At 40.6% G+C, this 23,843-nt stretch overlaps 1 protein-coding gene across 3 annotated transcripts in view; it reads right to left on the reverse strand.

The window, feature by feature from the left end:
• The window catches only part of CCDC88C (coiled-coil and HOOK domain protein 88C), a 94,544-nt gene that overhangs the window by 34,916 nt on the left and 35,785 nt on the right, over positions 1 to 23,843 (reverse strand). For all 3 annotated transcript variants that reach the window (XM_023927686.2, XM_023927685.2, XM_023927684.2), the window contains exons 4-11: positions 22,160 to 22,229; positions 12,948 to 13,006; positions 11,283 to 11,366; positions 9,833 to 9,973; positions 8,944 to 9,128; positions 8,335 to 8,416; positions 7,741 to 7,899; positions 1,347 to 1,493 (exon numbers count right to left, since the gene is read on the reverse strand). In XM_023927686.2, the coding sequence (XP_023783454.2) occupies positions 1,347 to 1,493; positions 7,741 to 7,899; positions 8,335 to 8,416; positions 8,944 to 9,128; positions 9,833 to 9,973; positions 11,283 to 11,366; positions 12,948 to 13,006; positions 22,160 to 22,229 (927 nt within the window). The remainder of the gene's footprint in view (positions 1 to 1,346; positions 1,494 to 7,740; positions 7,900 to 8,334; positions 8,417 to 8,943; positions 9,129 to 9,832; positions 9,974 to 11,282; positions 11,367 to 12,947; positions 13,007 to 22,159; positions 22,230 to 23,843) is intronic.

A 23,843-nucleotide genomic window follows, 5' to 3' on the forward strand; every position in this document is an offset into this window, starting at 1 on the left:
CCCTTGTAAAAAGTCTCTCACCATCTTTCTTTTAGGCTCCCTCCAGGTACTGCAAGGCAGCAATTAGGTCACCCTGGAGACCCCTCTTCTCTGGGCTGGAAATTCCCAATTCTCTCAGCCTTTTCCCACAGGAGAGGTGCCCCATCCCTCTGATCACTACAGAGACCCTCCCCTGGACTCACTCCAATAGGTCAATGTCCTTCCTGTGCTGAGGACCCCAGAGCTGGATGCAGCACTGCAGGTGGGGTCTCACCAGAGCAGAGGGCAGAATCCCTTCCCTCCCCTGCTGCCCACACTGCTTTGGATGCAGCCCAGGACACATCTGGCTCTCTGGGCTGTGACATTGCTGGGTCCTGTCCAGCCTCTCATCCACCAGCACCCCAAAGTCCTTCTCAGCAGGGCTGCTTTGATCTGTTCATCCCCAGCCTGTGTTGATACTGGGGGTTGTCCTGACCCAGGTGCAGCCCCTTGCACTTGTTCAACCACATGAGATTCCCATGACCCCACTGCTCAAGTTTGTCCTGGTCCCTCTGGATGGCCATCTCATCCTTCAGGTGTGTCAACCACACCACTCTGCTTGGTGTCACCTGCAAATCCAGCTACAGTGCACTTGATCCCTTTGACAATATCATAAATAAAGATATTAAGTAACACTGGGCTCACTGCATCCTCCACATTTTTATTTCCAACAGAACCTGTTGAAAACTCTGAATAGATAAACCCACAAGAATTCAAATCGTGTTGGGATAAGAGGAGGACTGTTATGTAAAATACAAGAGATAGAAGAGTATTTATTATTTCTAGTGGGTTTATGAAGTCCAATGTTGCTTTTTGTCTGTAGACAATAGTCTCCCACTTACTACCTTTTTTTATTTATGAAGTAATAAACCATATCTCTGATTTCAAAATCAAGAAATTTTGGAATTTTGTCTTTCACAGTGGTAATTGATTCTTAAAGACTCTGTAATTGCTGGGGATTTTGATTCCAACAAGAAAGACTATTTACTAGAGTAGATTTAATTTCCTACATCTAAGAGATTTCTATTTGAACAAATTTTAGTATCTCTATTAACAAAATGAGTGAAAACAGTTTGTATTTTAAAATTGTGATATACCTTCTGCATAAAATAAAACTCAGTCTCGTACAAAGAAGCATTGGCAATATTTACACTGTTAACATTATACTATCTCAAGAATTCATGTACAGAAAGTTCAACCTAAAAATTTCTTCAAAAGCACTAGGGATTAATTTGCCTGTCTCCACCAATTTCTGTGACTTGATTTTGTAATCTAAGGATAAAAAATAAAGTTTAAAAAAATAGCATAATGAAAAAGAAAGTGCATACCAGCTCCACATCATGAAGTTTGGATTTTAACTGCAAATTTTCCTTCTCTAATTCATGCAGCTTATCACCACGAGCTCTTGCCATGGTTAGCTGTTCTTCTAGCATGGCCTTTGTTTCAATCAGTACAATGTTGTCCTCTCTTAATTCCTAGGAAAAAAAAGTAACAGTGTTAATTTCTTACTGACTTGTCATAGACCAAGTGATTTTCATAAAGTGGCACTGCAAAAAAACAAGAAGGAAATCTAACATGTTCGTTACATAGAAAGACTTTTACTTAATATTTTAATGAGAGATGATACTATGTTTTATTATCTTTGAATTATTATGCAAGTAAATATAATATTTCTTAGGGTTTTTTTCCTGAATTTTACAAGCTAAACAGAATTTCTTTTACTATATACAAGGCTAAAGCAAGAGATACATACAGAAGAGCAAATGTTCAATACCAATTCCACTTTTATAATACCAATTCCTTTGCCAGTTCATCATAGTCCCTTTTTTTTCCCAGCTCCAAAATAGATTATTTATTTTCAAGGGATGGGGAATAGTATGCATCAATACATTCAAGATCCACATTCCTTTTTCAGTACACTCCTGTGCTAATGTCTGTTAATAGTTTCTCTCTCTCTCTCATGAACAGAATTTTAATTCACTCAAACAATAGAAGTTGTTTTCTACTTATCACCTAACACTCCTGCCAATTCCCCACTAAACACATGAGCATGAACTGCACAAGCCACATCGCTTACTCATTAGAGCTTTTGGATCTGGTTTTACTGAGTAGAAGTTTAATTTATTACTTTGCTGTAGCCACAGCATTAGAAACAGGGTAATTATACTGCAGTGCAACTGTTCCTTGCAAATAACAAATTAAACTCTCTGCATTCAAGTATCTTACTCTGGAAACATGAAATATCCAAAGCATGAAATCTGGCCATGAAATGTTGGTCATGTTTTAAACACATTCATCAAATATGTCTCAGTTTAAGCCATAATACCTCACTGCTAGCTTTTACTTTTGTTGATCGTCAGATAAGTCTTGAGTCCAAGGCAAATGTTCTATGGCAGGAATGCATCAGCATTTCAAAGATTAAATGGACACAGTAAGGAATTTTCCCCAGATGAGCTACAATTGGGCAAGAAGCAGATTGATTCTCTACAGAAACTTTGTCATTCTCTGATTTCCTCCCTTCTCTCCCCATCCATTTTGCTCTTCCAATTAAATATGCAAAACCAGAAAAATGTGCAAACAGGACAAAATACTTGACAAGCTTATTCCTGGATAACTGACTTCAAATGTGATGTCTCTGCTGACACAGTGTTCATGTCTGGTCTCTCAGACCACAAACATCCAAACCAAGGAGATTCCTAAAAGATCACCAGGCATGAGCAAATCACTCTCATAGCTTAATCAGCAACTGGCTTCTCATTTTTTGGGGTGGAATCAGCCTGAAGAAGCCTTATATGGCTCACTTATTTAAAAAAAAAAAATAAAGAAAAAAGGATGAAGAAAAAGACAAAGAAGGAAGACAGATGTAAAGAATGAGTTAAGACTGTCTGATGATAGCCACTCCCCCACCTCACCTTTTGATACTACAGGGGGCCATCATTTAAAAGCCTTTCATAATCATAATTTATTGCAGCTTGACTGTACATGGTATAATATGGGAAGTCTACCTTATGCAGCACCATACTGCCCTTGATCTCTCAGTGGGTCAGCTACCAACTTGCAATTCATGAGAGAAAAAAATTCCCTACTATAGTAGCATTATAAGGAGAAGTATGTCAGTGTTTATAAAGTGGTTCATCTTCAATTAAAATGTCTGAGTATGCAAGTAACTAAAATAACAATACTGAAACACTAGGTTTACAGAACCTGCATTTTGGGCCAAGTCTGATCTAACAGGGTCACTTCAAGGTGGGCAGACTTAAAAGGCTGACACTAAACAGATGACAGACCAGAAGTACATGGCATAAAAACTGCTAGGGGTCATGGAAGCTGCCAGAATATCTGTAATGAAATAACAGTGTGCCAAGAGTTTACTTTGCTAGATCACCACACTCAATCTGGACCACAGCCCTAAGAACTAAAGTGGTGTCTGACCTCAAAGACATGACATCATAACTATCCTTAAAACTGCCTACCAAGCAAGAACTAGTTATTTTAGTGTCTCATCAAGAGTCAAACTGTGTGCCAAGTACGTACAAATATGCAGGCTCTGGTACAAACCACACTCCAGTAGGAGCTGCAGTATATGGAAAACTGAAGTACTTTCCATTGAGCACCCAGGATGGGCAGTCATGCCAGTTCAAAGCAGTTCTGATGCAATATTAAATTAATAACCAGGTGGAAATGCCTGCTGTGACGAGGTAGACATTGCTCATTCTCAGATCACCATGATCTGAGGTTGTCTTAATATTGAAAAGTTCATATAATTTAAATAATTAGTCCATGGGAGCTTTGTAACCTAGAGGTTACAGCTCTAGGTCTGGGAAGCAAAGCTGTCCTAACTAAAACATGTCAGCACTAACATCTCCCAGAAGTTTCTGGAATAACACAACTGACCTAAAAATCTATCTGGCTACAAATCACACTTGTTAGACAGTCAGCAGGTGGTGGTCATGGAGTGGTGCTGATTCCACTGGAGTTAAAGTTCATTTGTAATTGAATTAACAAATTCACCAACATTATAAGTTTATTTTAAAATCAGCAACAAAAACAATTGGCTGTGGATTTTTAATTATTTTTTTTTTGTTTAATATACTGAGTATAACTCAGCTTCTGCAGTTTCTAGAATGAATTGCATATTGTGGTTTGATGCCCTATTAACTGTAACTTGAAACAGCTTAAAGAATGTGCACTGCGCATTCAGATGGTTACAACTCTGGGGATAAGTGGTACAATCAGGGCATGTTGCCACTGGGAAACATTTTCAGAAACTAAAACAGCAATGAGATTGTTTAAATCTGAGACGAGAATTTGCACATGCATCCAGACCCAGTTCAAACCCTTGCCTTCAGGCAGTTCAGAAGCTCTTGCTACTGAGCCATAACACAGTTAACATCTTGTGACAATCAAACATTGAACACTCATATGACAACATACAAGAGATGCTTTTGCTTTTATTTTTTTTTTTAATTGACAAGATATTCCTCCTGTCATCCTGCATAGAAATTTTATTATGGTGAGAAGGAGGAAAACTGAGCAAAGCATAATCCTTGGCCTTAGAAAATAATCTCATCTTGTGGAACAGCAAAAGGCGCAGTGGAGATGAGTCCTGGAAGAGCAGAGAAGCATCTCTGTGGAGGAAGCCCTGCACTGGGCTGCTCCTTCACATTCCCGGCTGTGATCTTGTTAAGCCACCCCAGCAGGAAGGCTCCAGAGGACATCCACATTCCTTGTACAATGGTCCAACTAAAAAGTCACTCTTGAAAAATTTGTCAAGACATACAGAGAAGGAAAACACCACACAAGCCCTAAATGTGTTACACTGACATACAGATTTGAACCTTTTGCACTCCTGCAATACCAGGAAGGAAAATATTTTAAGGGCTCATTTAATAGCTTTCTGCATTGATGCACAACATTAAATCCTCTTCTTCTCACCTGCCAATCTGGCACTGCTTTATTAACAACCCTGTCAAGACCCTATGAGCCTTAAGGTATCACATGACCACAGAAAAGTGGCTGATGCTGAACACACATTTTCACTGCATGCTCTGGATGATTTGTTCAGGTCTTAGGGGTTACAGCTTTTCAAGCTATTGGCAACTGGTAAATGCCATGAAATTAATAATCACTGTACTGTTCAGAGGTAAAAATTTCTACCATCTTACATTCCTGAACAAATCGAAGCAGAGACCATACTAAACCCAGACATTAATTCTTCTTTCAGTGAGGCAGAGGACTTGAGTCAGATTTGACAGAAAACTGAAGCCCCATAGAAAGCTGGATACTGGCAAGTATGCACAGCCTTTGTGCTACTCTATGACTGTAAAAACCCAGAATAGGGCCCTGTGGAATGCTCTGAATGCACCAGCCTGAGACCAATGGAGTTTGCCTGCTGCTCAATGCTGTCAGTCCATGGCTGCGCCAAAACTTGATCAGTGATGGGAGAGGGAGTGGGGAGAATGTGAAACTCGCTGACTATTCTAAACCACACCAGCACCCTGCAGACAGCTGTGCAATCCTGTTGCCCATTAGGAAAGCTCAGCTCCTACAATACTGACTTTTTCTAAGGCCACACTATGGCTCCATATTAGACATGTGCCAGATTGATGGGAAATATTCCTGGTCCCACTACTGTATTTGTGCTGGTTTTGGCTGGGGTAGGCCAAATGGCTGGTATGGGGCTTGTTTTGGATTTGGCTGAACACAGTGTTGATAAAGCAGAGATGGTTTTATTATTGCTGAGTAGGGTTCACACAGAGCCAAGGCCTTTTCTGCTTTCTGTGCTACCATGCTGAAGAGGGGCTGCATGGGAAGCTGGGAGGAGACACAGCCAGAACAGGTGACCCAAACTGACCAAGGGGATATTCCAGACCATATTCATCATGTTCAGTATACAAAGTGGGGAGAAGGAGGAAGTGGAGGACGTTTGGAGTGATGGTGTTCCACTCTCCAAGTCACCATTACCTGTGATGGGGCCCTGCTCTCCTGGAGGTGGCTGAACACCTGCCTGCCCAAGGGAAGCAGTGAATTAACTCCTTGCTGTGCTTTGCTTGTACATGTGGCTTTTGTTTTCCCTGTCAAACTGTCTTTATCTCAACCCACGAGTTTTCCAGCTTTTACCCTTTCAATTTGCTCTCTAATCTCACTGGTAGGGAGTGAGTGGCTATGAGGGGCTCGGCTGCTGGCTGGGGTTTAACCCTGACAGTGTGGCAGGGAGCGATACTCATCTCTGACACTCTGTAGTTCCACCAAAAACTGACAAGGTGGGAGAGCAAGGGGAATTAGAAGAAATTTGAAACTGACTTGAAGTTCTCTTAACCAAATGCTATGTTAAGCAAGATTAGCAGTGCAGGACATGCAAGACAGCAGCGCAGCAAACTGCTGGCTCTGGGACAAGCAAGGAGGTTACTCCCTTGATCTCATATGAAGGGGACACAAAATCTCCTCTCCAAGCTCCAGGTAAATTAACTGAGCAGCAGGTAAAGCTAAGCACCTCCAGTGCACAGTCAAAAAGGGGAATACCAGGATGGCTCACTGATAGCCAGTGTGCCAGGGTAGAGCATGACTGATTTGCCAGCTTGAGGAAGGAAAACAGAGAGGCAGAGCTTTGTATTTCCTAACACAAACTGGGAATTACTGGGAGGCAAGACAGGCTTTTGTAGTTTATTACTACATTTAATAACCATCCATTTTAGTGAACCTATTCATAAGAAGCATAGCTGCCCCCTTAGGTTAAAGGGGGAAAAAAAAAATCACCTACAAAGTAGAGTTTATAGAGCAGAAAAATAAGGTCTGTGCTCTCAGCCAGAGGCCTGGCAACATCACTCTTCTACCTCAGACATGGAATTTTATCTAATGATAGTGAGGCTGTCAGTTACCAAACCTCCATTTGTTCAGCAATCTGGTTATTTTGACTTTGGCCAAAGTGTTATGTATATGGGATTATTGGGAGTTTTGGTGTGAATTCCTCAAAAAACTGGAAGAACAGAAAGAAAGATCAGGCCTACCTAAATTTAACATCAGCCATGCTGGGCCAATGAGTTCAACCAGACAATCTCCAAGGTCTTTTCAACCTAATTCAATTAATAATTCCAGGATGGGCATAGCTGCAGGTGACTAAGCTGAGTACCTGACATTACTACTGGAACAAAGCCACACACTCCTTATTGACCTACCCCAGTCATGACACTAGGGAGGATCCAAATTTTTTCTCCTTTCTACTACAAGTAACAGTTGCAAAAAGGGTCAGCTAGAATTTTTCATCTGAGGTCATCTTTAAAAATGCCATTTTAACAACAGTTGTGTCTGCTACAAAACCCTAAAGAAAAACACACAGACATTCACTTAACTAATTTATAGATGATATTTAAAATGTTGGTCCAAGGAACAGCTCTGGAACAGGGGGTATTTACCTAAAGCTAAACTAAAGATCTGGTCTCTAGAAAAAGCATCCAGAAAAGGTCTGTCCTGTTTAGCCACATAATGCTGAACTAAGCAGAGCTCTTTGAAAATAATAGGCATTTTTTTTGTGTGCACCAAGTACTTCCTCTACTGAAAGAAGTTTTAATGATGCTCAGTCAATAGCTATGCTGTATGTTATGAAACTACTTGCTCTGACGTTCTGCTATGGTCAGCTCAATGAGAAATGACACAAACTAGTAATACAACAAAAGCCAAACATTAAGGATTATTCAGCAAATCTTTCTCCTAATTTTCACTTGCCTCCATGCGGGCTTTGTAAAATTCCACATCATGAAGTTTCTCTTTGCACCGAACCAGTTCCATCTCGAGTCTCTCCACACGGTTTGCCCTCTCTCTCAGAGAATCAAGCTCGTCTCTGTACGCTCGGGCAGAGCGAGCATCTGAGGCAAGGTGCATGTTCTGCGATGGGTGAGCAGGGAGAAAAATATAAGTTAATACTTTTAAGCACATATTTTACGCTTTATTTTTTTGTATTTACTTACAGGTTGTAAGCATAGACAAATAATGTTCCCCTGGTTAAGGAGTAAGAATTCTCCTAATAGGCAGTTCACTACAAGACAGAGAGGTTGTTAGACCTCTGACATTACTAATGCCTGATGCTGTATAAGCTTCAGGCACTACTAAGCTATTTGCAAGCTGAACAGATGAGACTGCTCTCAACAGCTAAGTGGGAAGCACAGCACTTCTATGCCACAACCATAATCTTTAAACAGCTTGCTGGACTAAGATGATTTCTTCATTATAAAACAGGCATAGTAGTAATTTTAGCCTCACACTGAAACAGGACTTTTTTTAAATAGGGAAGACTGTCACAGGAAAACAAGCCCATCTCACCTCTTGCTTTATTTTTTGCAGCTCTAGGGTGAGCTGCTCAACTTCATGTTTAGAATCTGCAAGCTGCTCAGACTTCTCTTCCCTGCAAAGGATTAGAAAAATCTTAGCAATTTTTTTTTCTTTCCTGAAATAATGTTGATTATATGGACACTGCCAGGAATCTGTAAAGGAAGAGAAAAATCTCCCAGCATATTCTTTGTTATGATAGCTTCATCATTTTCTCATGATACCATACACATATTATGGATACAAATTTGCAACTCTATTTTTATATTAAGTTTCTGTGTTTAAATCTCATTGGTGCACCTGCTGTCACAGCTTCCACTTCAAGTTAAAAAGCAGAGCTAGCAGTTGGTATTTTGAAGGGGGGAAGAGAGAGATGAGACAAAAATAAGAATGGAAGTAGCCATCAGTCTACATTTAAAGGCCAATTGTGAAAGATTATAAGATGGAACATACTACTAGCTTCCTACTGTTGTGGTTTTAAAGGTGTGATTCTTAGAGCTCCTATGGAAGCCGTGTATTAGAGCCAACAGGCTCCTGCATTTTCAGGATGTACAAGATTTAATATGCAAGTCTCTCTAGAAGCACAAAGTAATGGTGACTTACAGCTCCTGACGGATCCTTCTCAATTTAGCCTTTGTGTCTGCCAGCTCAACTGCAAGGTGCTGCTTTTCTTCATTAGAAAGAGGGTTGGCAGGGTTTGGTGAAGAATCTGGACTTGGTACTTTCAGAGGGCTTGGTGGTTGCTGAGACTGCAGATAATCTCTCTCTTGAGTGAGATCTACAATGACCTGGAAATACAGAAGACTATGTAGTGCCAAGAGAAAAATAGTGTATTTATACATTACATACATAATGTATGTATACATACATCTAAAAAATTATTTTTAGATTTAGAAAATGATTAGTCTGGCATGATACAGAGTTCAAGTGACAGACAGTAGTGAAAGGTTACACAGAAGTGGAAAGGAATCTCTACTATGCTCCAAAGAGTAAAACATTCCCCTTCCAATGCTCAAAATAAATAGTCTGCTTTCCTTGAAGAATTCATAAAACCCCATAACAACTAACAGTTTTTAATGAACATAATTGCAGTCAAAGGCATGACAGAAGATTAACAGGTTAAAGAAAGGGAGAAGTTTTCTCCAGAGATCTGAAGGGAAAGGAATCAAAAAACTAGAGAAGACAATGGAGCCCAGGAGGCTAGATGCCAACAGAGAGATGAGCAAGCACTGCCTGAATGACTGGACAGACATGCAGAGACATTTGGTCTCCGCCTCATGAAGAGACTGCTCAACTCCTCTTCACCAATCATTTCACCGCATCTTAGTGCAGAATCAATGGAAATGTCAAATTCTTTCTACAGATTTTCAGATGTGTAGTAGGAAGGTGCAAAAGAAATAGAAACAAGACAAACAAGACACAAGAGAAGGAATGGAGGCCACATCTGCTGCTTGTCATATGAGCTCTATATGGGAGAGATATGTCCTCATACTTCCGTGCATTCATCTCTCTCATCAATGAGCCTCCTGAGGTGGAAAACCATATTCCTGGAGAGAGACTCTAGTTCTTCTGGGGCCATATCTGGGAGCTCCAGCCACTGCAAGTCAAAGACATTCTCTTGATTGTGAGTCACCTAGGAATAGGAACAAAAAAAGTATGTCTTTCCACAGGTTGAGTTGAAAATTTGTCCACCATATATGCAGCTGTTTCTTCTATTCATACATTTAAAACCACATCTATTTTACCAAACCCAGGCTGCAAATAATAAATGCAACTACTTTAACTGTAAAAATACCCAGAAATTTTTGGTATTTATATTTTTATATAATTATCAAGTCTGATTTTTAAAAGTGATCAAATAAATATTATGATCAATAGCATACACACTTGCATATTAGAAGTGTGCAGCTGTCTTACTGACCCTGAGGTGATTGCCACAGAGAGGGGACTAATCCCACACTGAACATTACTAAGAAGAATCCCTGATTTCAATGAATATTAGAAGTGTGCAGCTGATACAGCTGGGAGGAGCAGTAACAGCTGCAGAAATACCCCTGGTTGCTGCTAGCAGTGTATCTTTCAACTGTTACCCTACCTAAATTGATTTACTCTGATTGATTTAGCAGAAACATCAGGCAAGTCTCAGTTCAATTAATGACTGTTCCAGCTTTTGTTATAACCATGTGCTTAGCTCATCACAATTTTTTTTCCTTCTGAAAAATAATCTATTTTTTAAACATTAAGAAAATGTAATACTTATACTGTCTTAATACTTTCCTTATTTGGTCCTCAAATTTGAGTGTACCAGGCTTTCTATACCTGCATGCAATGACACCTGGGCACAGGCAGCACCCATTCCCAGTGAGGGACACTTCCACTTGGCTCTCCAAACTAAGAGACCTTCTGTACTCTTTGGTAAACCTATCCATATCCATTCCTTCTTCCGAAGCCTTAGAAATCCAAGAATGCTTTTCATTGGATCAAACACCTTTTTAAAGAAAACATACATCCAGTTTGGCTCTTCAAAACCATCTAGCTCAGAGGCCCCTGTCTGAAGCGAGTCACTGGGCAGGCTGTGTCACCTACCACAGGGCTCAGGGACTAAGTGCTTACATCACTGGTGCATGGGGCTCTGCAGCTTCTAAGTCACACAAGATTTTGCAATATTGCACATGGATCCTTACAACAACTCCTCCTGCATAACCTTTAAGTAGCAAGCAAGGCATTTACCGCTGCCTCTCTTTAAAAGACCACTGAGCCAAGTAATGATCCCAGCACCTATAATTTCCATCTTATGAGTGTAGTAGCATATTCAATTATTTTTTGAAAGTTCATGAATCCATTACAAAATTCTAAGCATTAATATTTAATTGCAAAAAAATCCTGTTAATTCAAGTAAGGGAGAGATACATCATCAAAATAGACAATACTAAGAATCCTACCTCCTGAATGTGTGACACAATGGCAGCTTGGGTTTCAATATCCAGTTGTTTTATTCTGTCAATAAACTCTTCTTTTCTTTCACACTGTTAAAAGAAAACATACGCTGAAACAGTGCTACATACCCTAAAACTTAGTGCTCCATTTTTCATTTAAATTTAAAAAAATCCCAAACAAACTCAACCTACACTGCTAATAAAAACCTGTTTATGATCTACACTATATATATTATACTAGAAGGTATAACACTTCACTGCTCCATATGGAACATTAAGCAAAATGTGCATTAAATTATTTAAACATTTTAGTGAGTACAATTAAAGCTAAGTTAAATGGGTGGTTTTGCTTTTAAAAAAAAAGTTCAGCATGCAATGTGATCAAGAGGTGGAGAAACAGCCAGAGGAAATCATCACAGCTTCATTAATGGAGCTGCACAAATGTAAACCTTCATTTACACTGCATCATTTAACCTGTCTGCTTTGCTGTTTGCATTTTGTTTGGTTTTGGCAATGAAAAGAGATGCATCACTTTAGATACTATTTACATCAATGCCCAATGTTGTTTGTTGGACTAAATCAACATATGCTTTAGATAAAAAAACTGGAAACATTCTGGATAAAAAATGAGTGACATTTCAGACAAACAGATTTTAGTAAATCTTTTACTTAAGGCTTTAGAAGAGGCAGACATCTGCTGTATATCTGTGATTGTGCACTAAGAACGTTATTGCCTTCTTGTAACAGCATTGCACTGTGAAGAACTTAAGCAGTATTTAAAAGGGTTTTTTTAAACTCATTTACAGTGTCCTTCTGGGGCCTGGTTCTGAGTCTCAACCATTTACCTCCTTGGGAAGAACCTCAGACCAGCAAATGAGATCTGAGGATGCACAGCAGCCAAAACGATTCTTTGTGCTGCAATGCAAGACTAACAGTTCAGAGCTGCAATACGTAGATTTACCCTGACATAATTGAGCTGACACAGCTGAGCAGGGTAAGTGTCCTAAGGCATGACAAAAACACAAGACAGACCTACAAACAAGGTCAATTATCAGCAAAGGCCCGCTGCAACGAGGCCATTGTTTACTGCCTCAGAGGTTTGGTGAGCAGAACACTGATTTCTTTATCTGGTAACTGCGGTGCATTCCTCCTGAGTTTCCCATATACATGATCTCTATTTATTTAAACAAGTGTCACACAAAGAGCCCCATACTAATGTACAAAGTATCTATTGATCTGCTATTTTTGACACAAAATATTGTGCAAATAAAATCATGATTCATTAAAGAAATGTTTATACTTGTTAAACTATTTGTTTGGCACTAAGATGTACTGTCCCACTTTGTATTTTAAAACAGTAAGAAAATAAACCAACAACAATCTTGATATCAAGAACACTGTTCAAAACTTATCTCATCCCACTGTGTTATTGAAGTTAAAAAGTACACATCCTGTGTCTGAGTAAGCACTGGCAACAAATTGAGGCTACTGCTATCACACAATGTGCTTCCTCACCCTGCATTTCTTTCCTTCACCTATTGTGTTTCTCACAATTTAGCTCACAAGCTGTCTTGAACTCAAGATTAGTTCATACAGCACTAATCTTTGGGTAGATTTTTCTCATTCCAGAAAGATTAAAAAAAAAAAATCTTATTTTCCATGAATGATCACCTGCACAGCACATCCCAGAACCAACAACAGCAGCTTCTTGATTTCATCCATACTTTTACCTAGAGAGTAAAAAAGGTCATCAGTACATATGTATAACAGAAAAGTACTTGCAAGTGATCCCCTCCAAAATATGTGCCTTAAACAAGACGACCTTCAAACAACTGCCTTAACAATATCTATATATGCCTACTATAACATTACCACATTTTCTATGTAACAATGCAGTTCTTATGGATTAGTTTAAAATCCCAAATCTGGCAAGACATTTTTCCCTTGATGTGCTATCCTCACCTATAACTTTCTAAGGCTTTTCTGATTAATACATCACGAAAAAATATCCTTTAAATAGTTCAATGCACATGACCAATGCTTGTCTCTTGTGCTGTGATCTACAAGGGTGCAAAAAAGCCCAGCAAACCACCAACAGTTCTCCTCCCTCCAAAAACCCCACCAAAATAAAACAAAAACACCATGGGCAGAAGCAAAGGAGGATTACTCACAACAAATTTGCCCAGAATTCTCCTTTTGTAAAACAGCTGCCAATCAGACTTCCCAAAGCTGAATACCATTCTGTGCATATAAATTCTCTCTGAGAGATAGATGTTTTAGCAAATAAATTCTGCCTGTTCTGCATCAAAGCCTGTTCACACTTTGAAGTGTAAACCCCATGTGGTAATAGGGCAGAGAATGAGGGATGTGTAAGAGATCCTGAGGAGCTGACCATATGCTGGGAGCCATGGGGAGAGGAGGCACAGCCCTGGTGCTGCTGCTGGGAATCCTGCTGTGACCAGCAGCCCTGCTGGCAATTTCCTAGGGTTAGGAGAGGGAAAGCCTCAAGTACCTCAAGGGGAACTGGTGCAGCTTAGAACAAGCTTGTTTCAACAAAATTCATGTGGATTGTTGGATGTATATCCAACAATAAATAAAGGAAATTATATATATCAAAGTTAGACAGAGGGCAAGGCAAAGAGTGCCAAAGGAAGGCAAGGAGTTTCAATGAGAAAATAAAACATCTTTAAAGATCTAGGTTCAGGAAAAGCCTGTCCTCATCCACACTGGGGGAAGATGAGGAAAGAGAAACAAAGAAACGAAACGGCCACATATAGTTTGCTCTCATCCCTGCACATGTGCATTCTTCCCGAGTGTGTAATTGTGGGACTAACGCTTTCATTTTATGCTGATTTACTTGGCTATTCAATTGCACCTATCACTAAATAGATACTGAGTGCAACTGTGCTCCTCCACCACCAGCATGCCCTTGTGAGGTTGCTCTGGCCTGGCAGAAAGTCAGAGGCATGTGCAGGACCCAAGGCCAGGGAAGGAGAGTTAATCTGACTCATCAGTTAAGCAGCCACAGCCCCACAGCTGCACAAAGGCACTGACCTAAATTACCACAGGGGTTCCTGCCATTCCCACAACCTTGCAAGGCAGCACAGCCACATGCAGGCAGCTTAGGAAGTAACTTGTTTCCTGATTTCCGGGCACACAAACGTCCTAAGCCAGTTTTCAAACATACCTACAAATTTTTCAACAACTTTTAGGTATGATCATTTTCATAATGACTCGAGAATGTCCCTACAAAAGTCATCTGTAAACTGTATGAATGAACACTACAATTCTCAATATCCAGGTCCTGCATTAGTAACCATTAAGATTTTGCAATCAGGACTTCTCTTCAACAGAAACATTCATCTTTAAAACATGCTAGTTCATACTTTACCCTATAAATACAAGCTTATTCCCCTGCAGAATATTTAAAAACTGGTTTTGAAAGACATATAATCATTCTTACTCTTCTCCCTGTATGCAGTGGCACACAAGGCTTCCTCTTTCCCAAAAAGTTACAATTTAATACACAAATTTAATTTCAGTCTGTGAAAGTCTGATTGTTCTGTACGAATCTCAAGAGCAAATCTTAAGCATAAACAATGACATAAAATCCTTCACCAACAGCAAAAGAAAAATAAAAATCTGTTACTTCACGAACAGTTCCTTTGAGGGCACTAGTGGGAGACTATTTGTTTGGTCAGAAGGTAGTTTTTCATGAAACTGAGTTCTCATTAGTTTCAGCACTGGGTTTCATTCTACATTAGCTTCAAAGCAAAAAAGACCAGGTACTAAATGCAGAGCATGCCTGTGGGACACCAAACCAAGTCATTAAGTTATGGAGAACAAGTGATTTGAGCATGTCTCTGAGATCAGGCCAGACACAAGATCTAACTCTTGTGTGCTCTGGGCACCTTTATCTGTCAGCCATAAATTCCAGTCTGTGCACCATGTCATCCCAATTATCCTTGGGGTGAGCACAGTGGCTTGAAATCACTCATTTCGGAAAACACCAGGGCCACTTCCCAACTGTGACAGCATCTATACCATCCTGAAGACACATGGGCCACTTAAAGCCATTCAAACCACACCCTACACCTCTCTGCACCAAGGCTTTGCTATTTTCTTAGTGAGGTAACAGATGGGCATTGGTGCTGCTGCAGGACCCTGTAAGGTGAAACACCTTTGGCTATTTCAGCAAAGCAACTTACCATGGTCAGCCCTGGCCTCCCAACATGAACTGACCTTGCCTGGGGAGAGCCCTTTGAGTGAGACCTTACCCCACTCCAGTCCTCCCATGAGGAAGTGGAGACAGACATGGCAAGCCATGGCAGGGATGGACAAGATAGAATTTATAGAAAGGAGTGAGAAATTAAGACTTGAGATAATAATGAATTATTAGCTTCTTAATGTTTTAAACATAACATTTGGCAGTCTGCTCTCTCCCCTGGCAGCTTGCAGTGAAAATTTAGCTGTCAGGATTATTCCATGGTTTCCTTTTCAATAATTTTTTCTATGCTTGCAGACATGCTACATCATGTAATGAAAGTAAGATTGTACTACCCACTAAAAACACTTCTAAGGCTTAAAGGTCCACTGAGCAGATATACCAGCCACACAAGTGTTTCAGAAGATCATGTGTGATTAAAGAGTTCCACTCCTTGGGCTTTCATTCAGAAGTTGCTTCCCATGGGTAAGAGACAGTTTGTTGACATAAAGGCACTCCCAGATCACTCATTCTCAAGCTAGGTTTGAGTAACATTTTAAAGCCTTTTAGATTTACACTATTTACAGGAGATTTTTAGAAAAAATAGGGTATGAGTATTAAAAACCTTTCTACCAATCTCAAGTGCTTTAGAATGTTCAATTAAACCTTAAAACAAGCCAGGAAGGGATTAATTACCCCTCTCTCCTTTCATCTCACCCACAGGAGAGCTGAGCTACCACATACTTCAGTGGAATGCCCACGGTGACAAAATGAATCAGAAGCACTTCCAGGACTATTACAGGGCACCACAGTGAAGCTTTATACCCCAGACAGCACCTCTGTCCTGCAATGCATACTGAAGAAAAGCAAGTGACCTCCATCCCTGATTCAATCGTGCCCTCTAAACAGCTCTCATGTTTTTCAAACAGCTTCATTTCTGCCCATTTATAAGATGGTAAAGTTCCATGTGGAACTTCATAAGCAGGAATCTGCCAGCTGCCCTACGCTGGCTCACTGGGATGACAAATCCTCCCCAGACAGCCAGGAAACTCTGCTGAGTCTACTCTTGCTTATTAGCTGATCTTACCAAGACACTGTCCTACGACCTAGGATGCAAACATTTAGCTCCTTGCAGAGAGGCATCCACAAGAAAAATGGACAAGAGTCAAACCATCACTTAAACAGAAAAGTGCTAATTAAGAAATAAACAATTTTCTTTTACTCCTTTTCTTAAAATTCCAGGGCAGTTGCTCTCAGACCCTGTGTTTGTGCTGCAAGGGAGCCAGCCAGACACCTGGAGCATTTGCAGAAAGCCCATCTGCTCCCAGCCTTGAGAGAAGGCCAGCAGGTTTCCTGGAAAATAAAGGAAAGGAAAGCCCAGACACCACTTGTGCATCCTGGGAGCCTCCCTGTGCCAGAGCCAGATCATCCCTCTGCTCTCATGGGGCTGGAGGCTGGAAAACAGATGGCAGGACTCAGGGAGAAGGGCGGGCAGAGGGATTAGGAGATGCAACAACAAAAAAAGGAGGATCAAGGTACAGAGAGAACACAAACAATGAAAAAAATGAGAGGGGGGATGGGAAGATATCAGAGGAAATGGGAACAAGAGGGTCTGAGTAAGTGCAATTGTGGGCATGTGCTGCCTGTTTCTCCATATTTCTACTCTGATGTTACTCCATCCAGCGCAGGAGAGGGATTGCCACACGTGGCAGCTAGAAGTGAGCAGAGAATGTGGGGTGCGTGAAACACAAGTGCTTTTTTCCCAACTCCAGCAACATCCTCAGTGAGAAAAGTTTGAATACTAAATTTACACTATTGAGGCAGTGTTTTGTTATTAACTTTATATTTTATGAACTGTTGTGCCTCTGGAGGACTGTGAAACAAAATGAGGAAGGAAACCATACATGAAGCATACCCAAGTGGGAATAGACTTTTACAATTTTAAGGAAAACGAGTTTTCTATAGGCACTTGTTAGCGGACTTTGGGGTCTCTCATCACAAACTTAACATGTAACTTGAAAGTGTAGATAAATAAGCAGTTTTTTGAAAGGACAGAAATAAGCCTATTTTAGGCAAGTAAAACCTCATTTCCATCCTTGATTGAGAACAAGTTAACATCTCTCCCCACTCTGATTATGACTGTTCCAGAAGATTAACTGCCATAAGATTCCAGGTACACTCAGTAGCTGTGTAAAACCAAGAATGTCTAGAAATGGAGAAATTAAAAAATGCATCTTAATAGAGGTTCACAACCATTACTGTGCTCTGATATTCCCTGTGTGGCCACATGAATGAGTGGCCATTTATAAGGTATGTTAAAACCAGACATAATATGTAAAAGCGATTACAACAATGTATGTCATAGATGATAAATAGTCTGATGATTCTCTTACTGAGCACAGGGGGATTTATGGTGCAGTAATGAATTGAAAAAGCTGTTCAGCAAGAAAAAGAATTGAGGAAAGATGAAAATGAAAAGGAAATCTACTGGTAGTAGCTGTCTACCACAAAGTGCAGCAAAGAGAATAAATCCTCTGACATCAACTGCATCATTCTGCAAGTCAAATTTCTGGGAAAATTTTTTAAATCCCATAATTAAACTTCCAAGTTTATTTTTAACTCCCTATATTCTAGAAAATAGTCCAGCCTTCATCTTCTAACAAATATTTTTGCTGTTTTTATGCCCATGGACAAATGAAGTAGGCAAATTTGCCATGGACTGGAACAAGACTATTTAGAGGACATGAAAGCAAGTAAAGCTCATAAACCCAGCAGACGTGTGCCTTTTCCTATGCAAAAGCCCAAGTGCTACTGAATTTTTTCCGATGGCAGCTCTGTTTTTCCACTATTCTCATGTTCAAAGCAGAGTAGAAGCAGAAGCCCTCAGTTGTCCCAACCAGTGAGTGCCAAATGCAAACTAAATAGCAAGAACAGCATTCACAGCCTCAGCGTTGTTCAGTTTATAACGTAATGCCTGTAACACCCCTTTTGGCTGTGTTTTAGAAGGCAAATGTAAAATTTCTGAAAAGCATGCATAGCAAAACATCTCATGGGCTTGTTCCAAGAAAAAAGTTACTGAAATTGTACACAGTGAATCAGATCTAACAGCTCTCTCGTCTTGGATCTGTGGAAACAAAAAGAGCCTTCCCAGCTCAAACAGTGCAAAGCAATACTGGATTTGTTCCAGGAATGTGACCGTGGGATTGATTCTTCTTCCTCTGATCAAGAGGGACTTTTCAGTGAGATAACTTAGCTACAGGATGGGGAAGACAACACTGGGGTTTCATCACTGCCTCACTAAGAGAAAGAATATCTTTGTTTTGCTTCTTTTCTCCCTCCCAAGTGCTCCTGCCTTCTTCTGACTCCTCTTTGCAGGACAGTAACAAAGACATCACCCGGTCATCACTCACACTGCTCATCACAGCCTGTTCCTTCATTCAGCTTTTTGCATCAGCTTTGCCACCTTTGCCTCAGCCATCTCATTCCTGTTCCCTCTCTCAGAGCTTCCCACAAGCTCTCAGCCAGGTTCTCCTTCCTGAGGGAAGTTCTAGTTCTCCACTTCTCTAGCCATTTCTCCTGCATATCTTACCAGTAAATGCCTAGCCAACAGTAAGATTAAGATGAGCTTTTCAGACGTTCTCCTCCTTAAACATATTTAAAACAAATATATCTGGAGTCTTCCTTTGCTCACCACCTTCTTCTGTTATGTCTAAGCTGGGGCTAGTTCTCAAAAATCATTATATAATATGGCTAAATGAGAAAGTTGGGGGTTTTTGCACACAGACTCCATCAACTTTAGGCGTTACAATCCAGAAGTTACATTTTTTATTCTTCTCATGTTTTGGCCAAATAAAGCCAGTGATAAGTCAGCAATAGGGAAAATAAAAGACCACATAAAAAAAAAAACCACAAACCACCAAAAAACAACAACAAAAAAAAAACCCAAAAAACAAAACAACCCCCAAACCACCACATTTAAAAGATCTCAGAAAGACAAGGGAGTTTTCTGGTTGTAACTAAAGGATATAGAAGACAGGAACACATGTATGCCACCAGTGCCTTTCTCCTACAAGAGACACAGGTACCCTCTTCAAAGAGAGATCTATGGTGCTGACAAAAGCCAGCAGGCCAATGACAGCAAACTATAGCTGAATACAGGACAGCTTTCAAATGTGCTCTTTCCCAGGAACCAAAACTGTATTTACCACATTATGAGTCTCCTGCCAGCTGTCGCTCAGGAATGGCTGTGACAAGAAACCAGCCAGCCTTTCCCATTGACACTTAGCCAGCAGAGATACTGCTTTGCTGGCCCAGATGCTTCTATTCACTAACAGTGTTGATGCTAAACAGCCCATTGCCCATATGACCAAGAAGAACAGCTCTTGTATTTTGACTTTCTTCCTTGCCCATAACAGTAGCCTGTACAGCCCAACTAATACTTGCAGACTTTATTCTGCTTGCTGAAGAAGTGAATTCCTTACTTTCAACTCCAACTCACCTCCTGATTTTAACACAGAAGTATGAATGAGTTTCAGTGATCCAACGTCTGCTAATATTCTTTTCTGATAAATGTTTTTTGTACATATGCACTCTACAGCTGCTAAGAGCAGCAAAATAGAATCTTCTGCCAAGGTTCCTGCCATTTGTTTGTTCTGGAGATGCTGATTACCATGTCATTCCCATCACTGCTGACAGTGTTCACTGCTGTTCATTCAGTTTACCTTCTTTGGTAAAAACAAATACAATGTCCTTGGCACTAGCACTCACTGCTCTAGCACTGGGCTCAAACAGAGACAGAATGGGAACACAAAGAGAAAAATCAAGAAACACAGCAACACAACTTTCTGTTTCAGAAATGTGTTTCAAAGAAGTCAACTCAATTTTCAGGCTAAACAACTTTCATTTTGTCTCATCAAAAGCACTGGACTCTGGACATGAGCTTACTTGCTTCCACCTTACTTCTGGTGTGATACTTTGTACAACCAGATATTATCTAAACAATGTGGTCAGAGAAATGTTTTCCTTTTTGTCCATTCTCTTTCTTACTTTTTCCTGTTTGTACATATAAGTTGGTTTTTTTTTTTCTCCAGCCTCATTTATATTTCTTCCCACATTTCATCTGCAACAGTTCCTTCAATTGCAATTGAAATTGCAAAAATCAATGGCAATTCTATGAGACTCTGGTGCATACATACAGAAAGAAGTAAACTCATTATACAGGCACACAGAACACCTGCAAGACAACACATCTTTGTCTTTTAGCAGACTACATCCCAGGTCACTTGCAGTAAGGGGTGAAGAGACACAGCTTTCAAACAAACAAACAGCTGCTGTTCTGGCTTTGGCAAGAACAGTGAGTTCACACACATGTATGTGCATCACATGCAAATATACATGTATATTTATATGTACAGGTATATAAATACCTCAGTGATACATTCTAGATACATAAAGTTGTGAGATTCAAAGATGCTCAAGCATTTGTAGTTTGCCTACAAATACATACAGTTCATTAAAAAGCATGTTTGTATTATGGCCTTTTTAGGAGGCTGATTGCCAGAGTCCCTTAGGAGCAACTCTCAGTCCACACAGTTAAATCCAGCTGGCAGCCAGTCACAAGTGGGGTTCCCCAGTGCCCAGGATTGAGGCCAGCTCCTTTAATCTCGTTATCAATGATCTGGACAAAGGGGTCGAGGGCACCCTCAGTCAGTTTGCAGATGACACCGAACTGGGTGGGAGTGTTGATCTGCTGAAGGGTAAGAAGGCTCTGCAGAGGGATCAGGACAGGCTGGATGGGTGGGCTGAGGCCAGTGGTATGAGGTTCAAAGCAGTCGTGGTCCTGTCCTTGGATCAGCAACAATCCCAGGCATCGCTACAGGCTGGGGGCAGGGTGGCTGCAAAGTGGCCCTGTGGAAAAGGACCTGGGGGTGCTGGTTGACAAGAGATGAACATCAGCCAGGTGTGCTTAGGTGGCCAAGAAGGCCAACAGCTTCCTGGCCAGTTTCAGCAATAGTGTGGCCAGCAGGACCAGGGCAGGGATTGTCTCCCTGTACCTGTAGAAGCCCTTGTCCCTGGTGAGGTCACAATGCAAATCCTGTGTTCAGTTCTGCGCCCCTCACAACAAGACAGACACTGAGGGGCTGGAGCGTGTCCAGAGAAGGGCAACAGAGCTGGGGAAGGGTCTGGACCATATGTCTGACAAGGAGCTACCGAGAGAGCTGGGGGTGTTTAGCCTGGGAAAAAAGGAAGCTCTGGGGACTTTATTGCCCTCTACAACTACCTGAAAGGATGTCGTAGTGAGGTGGGGATTGATCTCTTCTTCCCAATAACAAGCATTAGGTCAAGAGGAAATGGCCTCAAGTTGCACCAGGGGAGGCTTAAGAATACTCTTATGGATACTAGGAAAAAAATTCTTCACTCCAACAGTGGTCAAGGATAGGAACAGGATGCCCAGGGAAGTGGCTGAGTCACCATCCCTGGAAGTATTTGAAAGACATAAATGTGGTACTTAGGGACATAGTTTAGTGTTAAGGACCAAACTCTTTAAGGTGCTTTCCAACCTAAACTAGAACAGAATTACAGGATAGTTTAAGAACACACACACACAAAAAAAAAAAAAAATCAAGTTTTTCTTTAGTAATACAGACAAGACAGATGAAGAACCCAATGAGCTACTCACCAGAAAGAGGATCTTTGCCAATCATTAAAACATTTGGTAAATTCATTACAATCAGCTGCTGAAGGACCTCCTAAACAAAAGAGAACAGACAATGTTCAGTGTGAAGGAATCCATATCAATCCCACCACAAATAACACAAAGCTCCATCAATTATAAAGCTTTTAACATACTGGCAGGTCAAAGGTCACAAGAGGAAGCCCCACTTGAGAGAGAAATCACTATTTGAAGATAGCATCAGGTTGCACAGCTAACATAGACTAATTGCCTCTTTTAACAATGGCTAATATGGAACTTAAAGGGTCCCATGGCACTAATCAGGATAAATGCATGACCATGCCAGGCACACCAATCATTCATGCCTTTACCCCAGGCTTGACCTGTATTCATCTGATGTGCAACATAAGGCTGCTGCCATGTTTCAGGGCATATAAATGCCGCTGGTTCAAAGGTACCTAAGCCACTCTGTGAAGTTTGAGTAACTCAAATAATTGCCCAAATTATTTCATGGGTCTGGAAATTTAAGGATGGGCCAGGGAAGCATGTGTGGGGAAAAACACTTGACCAGGCATCTGGCACTGCTCAGAGAAGCTGGATATTAAGTTCTAGATTTATTTGCATTGTTTTTAATCAGGAGTAAAACAATTAAATTATGTTCATTACATACTTCAGGGTCATTTTATTTTGGGGGAGATGACAGAAAGGAGGTGCATCAGGTTCAAGATCTGAACACCAGCTGTCTGAAGCTGCTCTGAAATCACAGAATTTGCGGGGAAGAAAGGCTACAAGCTCTGGGGCAGTCAAAATACTTAAAGTCGTTCAAATAAATATATTGCAAAGGGGACTGTGTACAGTAATATGATCAGCTATGTACCCCAGAAACAAAGATCAGAGCAGTACAGTTATTAGCTTTGACTTGCAGTTACCAGCACCCCCACTTGTGATAAACTGGATAAAACATTTTGCAGGCAGGTTTGTATTTCCCATAAAAAGGAGGAAAAGGTTGTATGACTGAAACGCTGTGCTGAAATTCAGGAAACAAAAGCTCACAGATACAACTCTACCAAATGTTTGGCAGGTGCCTTTTTCCGGCTTGTCTCTACTTCCCAGACTACCCCTAGGCCACTGGAAGGGCACATGCATTGATACTTGCAAAGCATTCAGACCAGGGGAAAAAGCACAACGGCCCAGCAGAGAAACACATTTCCTGAAACAATCACCCATTCACCCAAACACTTCCCCTCTCCCAGCTACCCATTGTTATTTCTCTGCTTTCAAAGTTATACCACAGGAGGAAAATTAAGCCTGATTGAAAGTGGAAGTAATTCAGAGAGTCTGCAGTCTTTGATAAGCAGAGTACATATTCTAAAAAAAATGTTTTAGACATTTAATTTTTTTCCTTCTGATCCATTCCAGAACACACTCCTTGACAGTTCCAGTTTTGGATAAAGTAGAAATAACTCAGTGTCTCAGGTTATAGGATTTTTTGAGCTGTTAATGAAATTCTACAGTCCTTTATGTAATGTGAAACTCAGCTAATGCAACCAAACATTCGCTGACCCATTAGCCAAATGCATTTTGTATTTTGGGCATTTGAGACACATCGAACAAAGTTTGTTTGCACCAGTTACCGAAACAGGTGCAAAATCTATTGGATGTAAGAGCACATGGCTTGACTGCAACATGT

The sequence above is a fragment of the Cyanistes caeruleus genome, chromosome 6 (genome assembly GCF_971803275.1).
Source record: "Cyanistes caeruleus chromosome 6, bCyaCae1.hap1.1, whole genome shotgun sequence".
In the NCBI taxonomy this organism is placed as follows: Eukaryota; Metazoa; Chordata; class Aves; order Passeriformes; family Paridae; genus Cyanistes; species Cyanistes caeruleus.